Consider the following 13,336-nt stretch of genomic DNA (forward strand, 5'->3'; position numbering starts at 1 on the left):
ATACAGGGACATCTGCCACATCTGACAGTGTAATGCGCACTTGACTTTTGAAGGCTGATGTTTGTTACTGAGACTTTGTACATTTATCTACCAATGTAAGCAGTTGCTTAAAATAACTAGTGGCTTCAAGAGTGAGCCAGACAAAATAATGTCCTTGTGGCCAGCATGTGTTAGCATTTAGAAGTCTAAAATGCCACACATGATTAAGAGAATAAATTTGGCCATTTCAACTGGCACTTGTGGTAAGAACTGTTATAAAGGAAAAAATACAAATACACGAGGGAAAAAGTAAAATAAAATAAGAGATTAAAAAAAAATGTAGTCAAGCATCTTACCCCTTGCTTATTTAAGATTGTAATGGTTGCATGTATTAGCATATGAATTTTCTATAAAAGTATTAAAAATATAAGCACGGATATATTTAAAATATTAGCCTATACAACAAACATTGCTGGAAATAGTTAAGTAACTGTAGCCAGATTGTCCTTAAACTGTCAAATAGGTGTTAAAATTAAGTAGTAACCTAGCCTGCTTGGCTGCTAAATTGTTTCAAATAGCTCTGTTTTCTTTAAGGTGTACTGATATAAAAGTAGACAGTACTTACTCAATTAATTTCTTTTTCTTTAAAAGGTATTTTTATGGGACAGTAAGGAAACATGGGCAAAGAAGTAAAGATGAAATGTAGAATAAGTCTACATAAAAGATGGCCATGAAAGCTACCACCATCCTCGAAAATGGGAGGGGAACTCCTTTGATTTTAAAGTCACAAATGCTGCTTCTATAACACACACCTCTTTTTTTTTTTTTTTTCAGATTTGAAAGTGAAAGTTTTTACTGCAGAGCTAGAAAACTGATTCTAAATATTTTAATTGACTAAATTTAATTTAATCACTTTTCAATATGTTTTTGGGTGGTGATTGTTTTATTCATGACTAATATTTTGTTTTGTATTATTTTGGATTTGTTGTATGAAGAAAATAACCAATTGTATAAGCCACTTTTTCAGCTCTGATTTTGTTGTACTATGTACCCAACAAAAGTTTGCCCTGAGATATCTTATTTGCCCTGTTGCACTGTGGATGCTTGTGAAGTTGGCACAGGACTTGGCAACATTAAAGAAAAGAATCTTGTGAATCTCAGGAATGTCAGAGTTTTAAAAAATTACATTATTTTTGAACAAAAAGAGTGGGTGATCAGTATGCAAATAATTTGTCAATGGCACTTTTTCAGGGAGCTCTGGAATATGAAGAGGAGAGGTTGGATGGGCTGTAATGTCAGAACCCACTTATTTTTCCTACACTTAGATTCCATAAATTGCAGCAAAGGGCAAGATGGAAACAGCCCAAAGAATAAAGTACTGTGTTAATTTATATGAAACTCCTTGAACATCCTTCATTCTCTCTCTTTCAAAAACCAAACCAAACAAATGAAAACAAAAACAAAACAAGACAAAAAAAAACTGCTTTTTTTTTTTTTTATGTGTGTGTAGTTAGAACAACATGCATCAAGGAAACTGCCCAGAAGCAGAAGTGAAATAATTGCACTTTAAAAGGCTTGTTGCACTGCCAGACTCTGTTATATGGTTGCATTTTAACTTCTGTTTGTTTGAAAGAGTATTAAGATGACAGTCTTGGTAAATTCAAGGTAAAGACATTGTATTTTTACCCAGCGTGAATCTTCTCTTAGTTTTAAAATGTTTGACAATTACACTTAAGGCTCAAAGAGAAGGTTCTAAAAGCTAAGTTTTTATGAGAGACTAATGCAGTTTCTTTTGTATGTGCATTTTTTGAAGATATGTGGTTAGTTTTGAATGTGTTTTCTGATGTTTTATGTTTTGTTTTGGTTTTATTATTATTATTATTTAGAAATCTTAAATGTATTTTGTCCATCTTGCTTCATCTTGCTTTATTTTGTGCCTGATGAATTTATTCATAATTATATTTGTCTTTCAACATGAGAGTCTATTTGTAAGATAAACAAGCAATATACTTAATATAACCATAGGACCAGATAATGGGACTTCTGCACTGTTACCATTACATGGATGTACTTGCATGATTTCCCTTAATATGTTAGAATTTCATAGCTATATTTTCACAAGGTTTTTTAATGCTTTACATGTGAATGAATAGCCAAGTACTCACATGGAAGGATCCTGGATATTTATTTATTTATTTATCTATCTATCTATTTATTTATTTATTTATTTCCCCTCCAGGCATATGGTTGGTTTTCTTCATTTTATTTGATTCCTCCTTCAGTTCTGCAGGATGAATGTTTGAGTCTTTCTAATATACATTTCTGGGAGATCTTTAGTATTGCAGAAAAAAGCTCTCTGGCTGAATAAATGCTAGACATTGCTGTTGGTTCCTAGCTTCTGAAATGAGAGAAATAAATTATAAAGCATCTACACATTCTCATAGGGTTAAAAAAAAAAAAAAAGTCAAATTATTCCTCAGGGGTCAGTGTATGTGTACTGAGATAATGAAATTTTGGAGGTTTTCATAAGAAACTTCAAATTGACAGAAATGTAGATGCTTATAATAATTAAAAACAAAACAAAACAAAAACACCATGCATAAATTATGAAACTAGTAGGGATATATCCATGTCTGGATATCTCAATGATTTTATTTTTACTAGTTTGAACATACTCTTCTTATTGGCAAGCTGTTATTAATCCTGACTTCCTCCCTTTGTCTGATCTGTCTTCAAAAACAGCATCTGATTTCTTGAAACAGCAGTGCATTAATAGTTTAATTAAACTTTTGAAGTGCACACTCAGAAATAGTCTTTGATACTGAAGAGCTTTATTGTTCTAATATTAAGGTCCTTTCACAAAGATTGATGGATGCCTGTGTTGTTATTAGGAAATTTTTATGTGTTAGTATTGTTAACACATCAGGTGTGCATAAGCATTGAATATATTCTTTCTTTTCTGTATGTCAGGAGGAATGCCAGAACTATATTCGAGTGCTTCTTGTTGGAGGCAACCATCTCTTTACCTGTGGAACCAATGCATTCACTCCTATTTGCACCAATCGGACGGTATGAGTTAAAGATTTTGTCTGACGAGCTTAAGTCCCTGCTCTGAGACAGCTGATTAATAGGCAGAGCATGCTGTGGTTGTGTCCAGACTATTTGCATATGGGTTGGAGAGCTGATACATAAAATGTTAGTTTGGCTGCCTACTGTGCATGTGGAGTTATGGAGAAGATGAGTACCTGTGCTAGTGATTTTTGACTGGTGAGAGCGAGAACTCTTTGTTGAGAAATCATTCCATTTCTGGAAAACAAACAAACAAACAAAACCTTAGATGCAATTTATGTGTGTCAAAGGATCAATAATAGTCATATAATAAAAAATAAAATGTTACTGTTTGGACTAAGTGAACTGTTTATTTCAGAAGGGGAGAGGTGTTTAAATACACAGAACAACTATAAGAAACTCCTTGTCACATTTATTATGTTTAAAACCTTTGTACCTTTATTTTCAAGTAACATATTAGCATCACGCTTTGCTACATGGATGAAAGTATTAGGGCTGTTGAATCAGAGAGGTATTTCTACAGAGCTAGAAAGCTCAGTTTCTTAAAAAAATCTCATTTTCCTGTGAGATTCTTTTCTAGAACACACCTACATAACAGTAGGATTTTTTACTATCTGACCAATTGCTGTGATGAATACCTTAGTGGATTCTGGCAATCAGATCTATTTTTCATAGTAACAATCTGTGTATAGATAATTACTTTTTGAGTTGTTTCTAATATCAGACATTTTAGGTTAATGATTAACTTGTATATTTTACCCACCAAAGGTGCAGAAGCAAGATCAGACATTACATTAAAACCTCTATGAGACAGTTTCAGATAGATGTACAGGTCAGCTCATTAGTGTTGTAGAATACCAAAGATGATAATTGGTGTTTATGATATGATTTTGCTCAGATTGATGCAGCTTGGCCAAAATGACAAAGTTCAGGTCATTTTAATCCCTTTTTCTCACTATTTTACAGTTAAGTAACTTGACAGAGATACATGATCAAATCAGTGGCATGGCTCGTTGTCCTTATAGTCCCCAGCACAACTCCACAGCTCTTCTCACTTCCAGTGGGGAATTATATGCTGCTACGGCCATGGATTTTCCAGGAAGGGATCCTGCCATTTATCGCAGTCTGGGGGCCCTTCCTCCTCTCCGCACTGCCCAGTACAACTCCAAGTGGCTGAATGGTGAGTACTGATGAACCATGAGACTTTACTGCTTCTTAACCCATGTTCTCCCAATTCATGTTGTTGAAATTCCATTGCTGAAATTCCATTCAGAGAATTTGAAATTTTTTTAGACTACTGTTTTTATAATTTTAAAATTATTTTTCATAATACATTGAATTTACATATATTTTTTCATAATACATTTTGAATTTAATACAGTTATAATGGCATGTAATTAATATAGCTGTTGTTTGTAGATGTGTGCTTAAATATTCAAGCTGTGTTTGCAGGCATGGGGATGAGATGTACTTTATCTCTTGTGTGCTTACTTAGCAAAACTGAGTTGGCCAAGAGCAGTAGCTTGTCTTTAGTATTCTTTTGTTGAGTTCTTCAAAAAACAAAGGCAGAAAATAAGCAGTTTAGAGTGGACTGAATTTCCCCACATTCTCTCGCAAGTCCCAGCCTTGACAAGCAGAAATAGTTGTGTTTTCAAGCTGCTTAGGTGGCAAACTAACATTTTTGAAGCTTATTATAGCAAAAGAAAAGGGACTAGTCTGCAACACATATCATAAAAATAATATAGTATCAGTGACTTCTGTATCATCGATGTTAAACACCTTATGAGGATTTCCAGCTGGGAGAAGTTGTAAACTGACAGGTATTCCTGAGATGTAACAGGGCCACTTGCCAATTAATGCATGTATTACAAAAAATAGATGCAGTCCTTTTAAAATGAAAATTATTGTTTAGCATAAAATATAAAATCATGTACTTTATAATTTGCCCATGTTTGTCCCAGTAGGGAAAACAAAATTAATTTTCATAACTCATGATATGTAAGTAACCATCAGTCTGAACTCTCACAGTGCATTTCATGTTATGATGGAATTATTCATCTTCAAAATTAAGTGCATGTATAAACCCTTCCAGATTCAGAACGTTACGTCAGCTGCAAGCGACAGACTTTATTTTAGATATTTCAGTCCTCATATAAACCAAATGCTGAATTGTGCATCTTTGCTTGGTGTATTTTCCCTATGCAAAGAAGCCATCAGAGGTAGCTTGGAGAGATTTGTTACATTATCTGAAGGTCAGCTGATTTTAGAATATTAATTAACAAAACCAAACTGCATGAAACATAACAGAATTATAGTAGTGTAAAAGAGGTATGAGAGGAAAAATGAACTCGTTGTATAGATATCCCTGTTCAGGCAGCATTTGTACACACAGACATGGTATTGAAGCTAATTGCTGTGCCACACCTGGGTGCTCCTGTCAAAGTGAAAACATTGTTCACACTGAGTTTTCAGTTTAACTGAATGTTCTGTGCTGAAGGGCACAGTAAAATTCCCACCACTCCCCACCAAAACTGCTCCAATTAATCAGATTGTCTCTATTTACATTTTGTCTATTAAAAGCTTCAGCTGCACCTATACATTCTCTGTTAGAACTCATTCTTCTGCCTCAAAACTGTTTGGAATTAAGTTGTAAGGAATGTGTGTTTTTTATCTATGGGGAGGAAGAACAAGATGAGTTTTGTAATTGGAGCCAATTCAAGCAAATCCAATAAAAGGCTGGAAGCATCTGAGTGCCCTGCGTAAAGAGAAGAGGCAATGTCTTCTGCGGTAGCTAAAAGTTGGGGATTCATCTGTTTTTATGTCAATTTGCCTGCTCATATGCCTCCTCCGTGCCAAGGAAATGTATTAGGTATTCAGTGCTTAGATTGAAGTGAAGTATTTGCTTCTTTCAGTGAGAAAATAATATAGATAATCCTGCAAGAAAAGTTAGGAAGTTGTATCAACTGGAATGGAAGCTTCCTAGTCAATAGCGTTCTATGATTCATAATATGTGTTCAGCAGCATTAGCTGACAGTTATTCTAATTCAGCCTTATTTTAGGGGTGTGTGTGCGTAAGCATGTGTCTGTGAATATTTCCAATTTGCATTTTTCTGTTACATCCATGTTTCCCTCAGAGGTGCAATCTCTTTTCTCACTTAGATTTGCTACTATGCATTTCATATTGGACCATTTCGAACTGTTTCTGGGGTTATAGCAGTATTTTAAAGCACAGCTGATTATCTTGCTTTCATGTTTTATGACTAGGCAATAAAGAGTGTTGCTTTTGACGGCTAGTGCACTTCTCTCATAGTGCACTTAGCGGTTTTTAATGCCATCAGTCAGGCCAAAGGGACAGGCCTTTGTGCTGTCCTTTAGGGATTATGCTGTCAACATTCACTGTATCTTGCTGCAAAGGATCTTGACATGGGAAGCTCCAAATCTTCAATATAGAAGAAAATTTGTTTGTAATCTTAATTGACAGAAGGCATGCAATCACAGGAACCATGAAACACAATGTGGGAAGGGAAAAGTGGCTAGGGCAAGGTCCTGTGTACCACGCTGAAATTTCAGTTTCTGGAACCACAGATATCACATACAGGACAAATTTAGGTTGATGGCCTGTCTTGGCCTCGCAATTCCTTCTTATTCAGCCAGAGTCATATATTTATTATCAGGTTCTGCCTTCTATTGGAGGCTTCATAAGTCTGGAAGCAATCCACATCAGTTGAATTGGAAGTTGGAAGTTATTTTCAGGATATGTTACTGAGCATCATTCTGATAAGGTGCTTAGCCTTAGTAGGGCATGGAGAAGTCAGTGAAATTTCATTTCTGTACAATCATTTTCTTGATGCACTCAACACTCAATTATCTGGGGTGGTAAGGAGTTGGGGTAGCTTGCTTAAAAATATGAATTATTCAGACCATGTGTAAAAGTCAGTTACAACAATATACTGTGAGGGTATAACTGAAAGGAAAAACTAAAGTTCAGTGACACTGCAGTGTATGGAGTACAAAGATCTCTGATCCAAAAGGGTAGATGGATAGCATAGCAACACTGTCAACACAGAGATTGTGTTGGTGACTGGAGATAGTTATTGTGGGAGCTGTCTTAGAGGGTCTGCAAATAAGCTGTTTGTTCACTAGACAACTTGCTGAAAATATTTGAGATTTGACTCACGTGAATTTTGTCTGTTCTGACAATTTTTAATGGCAGACAAAACCAAATGTTGCAGGTATCTGCCCACTTTCTAAAAGTTCTAGAAAAATTTTAGAGTGTAAATGGTCTTGTCTTCTTCAGTGCAAGAGGAAAGAAGCATCTGGAGGCAGTTACCGAATTTTCTGTCTTCTAGAATTAAGAGTAGTAACCTATTCAGCTCTTGATTATAGAATCATAGAATCATATAATATCCCAAGTTGGAAGGGACCCACAAGGATCATTGAGTCCAACTCCTGGCACCGCACAGGTCTACCCAAAATATTAGACCACATGACTAAATGCAGAGTCCAAATGCTTCTTAAACTCCGACAGGCTTGGTGCAGTGACTACGTTCCTGGGGAGACTGTTCCAGTGTGTGACAACCCTCTCAGTGAAGAACCTCTTCCTGATGTCTAGCCTAAACCTCCCCTGCCTCAGCTTGACACCATTCCCGTGGTTCCTATCACTGGTGACTAAGGAGAACAGATCGGCACCTGCCCCTCCACTCCCCCTCATGAGGAAGCTGTAGGCTGCGATGAGGTCTCCCCTCAGCCTCCTCTTTTCCAGACTGAACAGGCCAAGTGACCTCAGCTGCTCCTCGTACGTCTATTATAACTGGTGACCATATTCAGAGAGAGATTTTTATCTCAGATCTTCCCTCCTTTTCTACAAAAACAAATTAATGTTCTGCTCATAGAGCCTATTACTGTCTTCCTGACAACACTAAGTACAGCTGGCCTTATGCAGTGTACAGGTTTTTGACCATGATCATCATAACGCAGACTGTGCTCACCTCCATGAGGAGATATAATTGAAGAACCAGAGTATCTTGGTGCTATGACCTGAGAGTTCACCATAATCCAGCAGTTCTAGAGATCATGTTGCTCACCAGGAATTTATTAGCTGATAGTGAATAGACAGACCCCATGTTATCCTCACCTTTCTTACCAGCCCTGTTAGTGCTCTTTAACTCTGTTACTATTCTCAGTCAAGATGAACCTGATCACCCAGAACAGTTAGAACTGCTGCAAAACATTACACTCCCATCCCAACAGACCAGCTGGCTGCAGGACAGTAAGCTTGGAACTTTTGAACAGAGAACACACCTCTCCCTTTAATATTTTCCTACTTTGGTCTTCTTTTTCCACATGTAGGCAAAAAAAAAAAAAAAAGCAAACAACAACAGCAGCAGAAAACAGTTCTTGGAGTTACTCACATGTGTATATGTACATGGTCAAACCATTGAAGAAAGTAGAAAGGCTGCTCACCAGTATCTTACTCTTTAAGATGTGTTGTTTTGCCACCTACTCTCATTTCTCTTTCTCTCCGAGTCTGTATTCAAGTACTTCCGTGCTTGAGAGAAATGATTTGAGGTCAAATAGCACACATCAAGCATTATATCTAAAGCAGACAGTTCTTTCAGTGATTTCTTCTCCTGACCATTGCAATCAGCAAGACCTTGAGCTTCAGCCAGCTGCTCAGGTCAGTAAGGGGAAGTATGTTGCTAGAACATTTTAAAATCACCTTAGTAGTATTTCATAAAAAGAATGGTCTGCCTTAGCAGTCTGCTTAGGACATTATTAAATGAAAGTAAATAAATTAAATCTCTCATTAAGAAAAAAAAACAAACAGCTTGATATACAGCTGACATGCTGTTTGAGTCTCTTTAAACTCTCAGCATAAAAAAGAGCTTAAATCATATCCAGAGTTTACTGTTACATTGTGCTTCTAATTGGGCTTTGCTTTAGGGTTGATCCATGGAGTGCAGCAGAGGCAGAATTTATAATCATTTGGTCTAGAGGATAGAGGTAAATGGAATAGTTATGCTTGAAGTCCACAAACTGCATGTGTTCAGATTGACAAGGAAAAGCCTCCACTGCTTAGACTTGGGAGATTTTTTGTTTTTGTAGTCCAGCATTTACAATTAGTAAAGGTACTTCTCCTTTCAATTCACCTCCTCAAATCATGTTTGATTTGATGCCTCATTGTGCAGGTTTAGTTTAGTCTATAATGTCTGTTTTATAATGGCTTCGTTTAGCCAATAAGAGGACAAAACAGATTAAACAAAAAATTGAAATCCCAGTCAATCCCTTTGTTTTATCACATGGCAAAACACTGGGACATTGGTTTCATTCTTTGCAAAATGCCTTGGTTTGAAATTGAATATTCAGGCTGCTTGGGTCTCTAACTGTCTTGAAATGCATTGTAGTAGTTTTCTTTATCCTAGATATGTAATGATAGATGCTCTTGGAACCTATTAAGTAAATACAAACTTGTTCTAAATGCCTAGTTACTTCATCAGTGGGCAGACCAGAGATGATTAAAATGTGATTTAATATCATTTGTGACCCCAAAACAGAAAAAATAAAATCTTACACAGTTTATAAACCTTTCCGGCCGAGAAGAGTATAGGAATGTTTGGGTTGTTCTATTCTGCTGGTAGACATAATATTATCGCTTTTCCCTCTTACTGCTTGGTTATTAGATACCCTGAAAATAGTTCTTTTGAGATTTTTTTTTAAATATTTTGCTTAATAGAAAGTTTCTTAATCTGGTCTTAATTTATTCTTCTTAATTTAGTTTTCACAAGTAATAACAAAAACAAAATTCTCACAGATAGCTGATAAGAGGGGTTTAATACAGCTCTAAATCCATTCTGATTATTGTTTGTTTGTTCACTTCTATTATAACTCTTGTTGCTAGAAGGATATGTGGAGAAAAATTATGAGTTAAGAACAAAAATAATCCTATCACTTTTGCTTCTAAGCATTAATAGAAATGGGTATAATTACTCATTTTTTGTTTGTTTGTTTTTAGTGAAAAGCCTTGTAATTTCCCGAAACAAGCTTTACTTATTACGCAATACATAACATAACTCAAAACCACTGGTTTCTTCAGATGTGCAGCTTACTCTTCAGTTTTCAGGTATGAGGCCTGACTGAAAATAGTCAAAGCATATGCTACCAGTTGTTGTTTATTTTGCAAGAAGATTAATAATTACTTTTCTTTGGTTATGCTACCCATACAGTTCATTCTGATCCTTTCTGTTCATCATTCTTTTTGCCAGTATCCTAAAATAGTGTGAAAATACCTAGTGATTTTGAAAGACATCCTTAGGATTCTCTACTGGAGCTGCTACCAGAGGCAAAAATTGAGCAGTTGTTCTGTGTTTTTTCCTTTCAGAGCTGTATATCTTCCCCTAAATGGCAATAACAGAGTAGACAAGAGGTAAGGTGACACAAGATGGAGGTACCTCTGCTGACCTCCTTTGTCCTAGGCCAGACTGTTATCACAAAGCACCTTCACGCCACTTCCTCACCTGTCTAAAACGGTAGAGACAGGCATCACTTCCCATGAAGGTGTGATTTTTCCTTCTTGTCTATCTGAGGTGAAGCAGCAAGGTCCACCTTTTCCTTATTGAAAGACTGTGAGGCTAGAGAGGGCAGAGCCTGCTCTTTTATATCCAGGCTGATCATGTCAACTCGTGTTGGGTGCCAGTTGGAGGGGGCTATACTAAGAAGAAAAAAAGGCATCCCTGCAAGCAGATCATCTGTGCCCAGCCCTGCTGCGAGGTTGTGTGGCAGAAGCATCAGCCTCATTAATGCTGCAGAAAATAGTACACAGTGAGCAATAGAGAATGGAAGAAATTAAAACTGAAAAACATCTCAGTGAGGGAAAGAGAGAAAAAGGGATGAGCTTTGGGAAACAAGAACACATAAAAAACAGCATTCACCAAAGAAAGGAGGAGGACAGAAATATTGGAGGCAGAAGTAGAATTTCAGTAGCCGACATATTGAGTCTAACAGTGAATGGAGACGGGGATGATTATTAAAGTGAACTCCAATTTCCATTTTCTTAAGGAAAAAAGGAAAACAGTAAAGAGGCCCAAATCTGTAGAGAAAGCCCTTTGATTGGCTCCTCCTTTGCAAAACTGGATGAGAGGAAAAAAAGAAAGAAGAAATGGCTTTAAAAATGTTTGGATTTTTAAGTAAGCATCCAAGCTTCTGCAGTTGATAGATACGTACAGACCAAACCTCTAGAGGTTCTGAGTGAATTAAGGCAGTCATCTATATTCTCACTCTTTGTGCTCCCCATCCCCCTCATTTTCCTAATATCCTGCTATTCACCTATCCAGTGAATATAGGAGACCAAAAATCCACTGAAGTTCAGATAGGAATCTCCAGGACTTAAGTAGGTACTAGATCAGAGTAGAGAATAGTTTCTGTCACTGAGTTTGTCACCAGCAAATTTGCATCAGCTAATGATGTAATAAATTACAAAATATTATGCTCTATATGGAACACTTTACCTTGAAAATGAAGCAGATTTATTTGAAATAACAAATAATAAAAGATTTTTTTTTGTAATATTGTATTTGAAAACTATTTTTTGGAAAAGTAATAATGGCATTTCAGAAATTATTAGAGTACATCAGTAAAATATGATGTCTAACAAGTGCATCCACTTTTATGATTACAGTGAATTGTATTATAAAATCTATCAGCAATATAAAAGAAGATTGGAAAAAATATCCATTATACTCATTTTACTGTATTTTGCAGTCCTTGCTCTTCCATACCCATAAAGCCTTCAATTAAACAAAAGGAAAAGAGTATAAAAACAAAACAAAACAAAAAAAAACATGGAGAGTTGAGGCATTGCAGAAGAAATAATAGTTCAAATAGACTGGTAGCCAACTATGGTATGACAGACAAGTATTTTAAGCACGTGTTCTTGATGATTATGAAAGATGAAAAACAGCTACTAATAAGCAATGATTTCCACCAGTTTTATTCTGGGACTTAACATTTTCCATTTCAGCTCATGAGGGTAACTATGATGACTACAGGTTATATATTACTTTGCAGGAGTTTAACACTGCAGGAAATTTTTACTGTAGGATTAAGATTTGTCCTTAAACAAGAAGCAATGCCTGGGGCAGCCTAATGTAAGATCTATACTCTTCCAACAGCTGCAGAGTGTTACACTGAATGAATATACTTAAAAAAGAAATACTGAGATTGCAGAATGCAAATAGGAAATGTACTTCATTAATTATGTTAGTAAGGTGGAAAAAAAAAAAAAAGTCAACTAGCACATTTGGAACTTAAATTCTTTCCATTATTTCCATTATTTTCACTTTCATTTTGGAGAGCTTTTCTAACTGCAAGTTGAACTGTGTGTGTTGGGGGGGGCGGGGGCGGGGGCGGGGGGAGGCAAAACAAACAAGAAAATAAACCACAAAGACATATTATTAGAATTTAATGCTATTAGGTATTTTGCTGAATATAAGAGACCAACAGCATGAGGGTGTGATTCATTGATCTAGTGAGGTCAACTAACAAGGTCCAAATGGATGTCATTTAGCATTAGACCAGTGTTAAGATTTCTAAGATTTTGAAAATATTATAGAATCATAGAATATTCCAAGTTGGAAGGGACCCACAAGGATCATCAAGTCCAACTCCTGGCTCAACACAGGACCATCCAAAAATCAAACCATACATCCAAGAGTGTTGTCCAAGTGCTTCTTGAACTCCTGGGGAGCCTGCTCCTGTGCCCGAACACCCCCTCTGTGAAGAACCTTTTCCTGACACCCAGCCTGAACCTCCCCTATCACAGCTTCATGCCATTTTCTCAGGTCCTATTACTGGTCACCAGAGAGAAGAGATCAGATCCTGCCCCTCTGCCCCTGCCCACCCCCCCCTCCCCACCTCCTTGTGAGGAAGCTGTTGTCCGCCATGAGGTCTACCCTCAGTCTCCTCTTCTCTAGACTGAACGAACCAAGTAATATCAGCCACTCCTCATACACCTTCCCCTCTTCATAGGTCTCCTTGGGACACTCTCAAATAGTTTTATGCCCTTTTTATACTGTGGTGCCCAAAACTGCACACAGTACTTGAGGTGAGGCCACACCTCTTCCCTTGTCCAGCTAGCAGTGCTGTGCCTGATGCACCCCAGGATATGGCTGGCCCTTTTGGCTGCCACGGCACACTGTTGACTCATATTCATCTTGCTATCAGCCAGAACCCCCAGATCTCTTTCTGGGAGGCTGCTCTCTAGCTTCTCATCCCCTAGTCTGCATGTATAGTC

At 36.8% G+C, this 13,336-nt stretch overlaps 1 protein-coding gene across 6 annotated transcripts in view; it reads left to right on the top strand.

The window, feature by feature from the left end:
- Nucleotides 1-13,336, top strand: part of SEMA5A (semaphorin 5A) — a 337,359-nt gene that overhangs the window by 188,988 nt on the left and 135,035 nt on the right. For all 6 annotated transcript variants that reach the window (XM_035552812.2, XM_035552815.2, XM_035552811.2 and 3 more), the window contains 2 exons: nt 2,950-3,048; nt 4,015-4,228. In XM_035552812.2, coding sequence (XP_035408705.1) covers nt 2,950-3,048; nt 4,015-4,228 — 313 coding nt within the window. The remainder of the gene's footprint in view (nt 1-2,949; nt 3,049-4,014; nt 4,229-13,336) is intronic.

The sequence above is a fragment of the Cygnus atratus genome, chromosome 2, assembly GCF_013377495.2.
Source record: "Cygnus atratus isolate AKBS03 ecotype Queensland, Australia chromosome 2, CAtr_DNAZoo_HiC_assembly, whole genome shotgun sequence".
Classification (NCBI taxonomy): domain Eukaryota; kingdom Metazoa; phylum Chordata; class Aves; order Anseriformes; family Anatidae; genus Cygnus; species Cygnus atratus.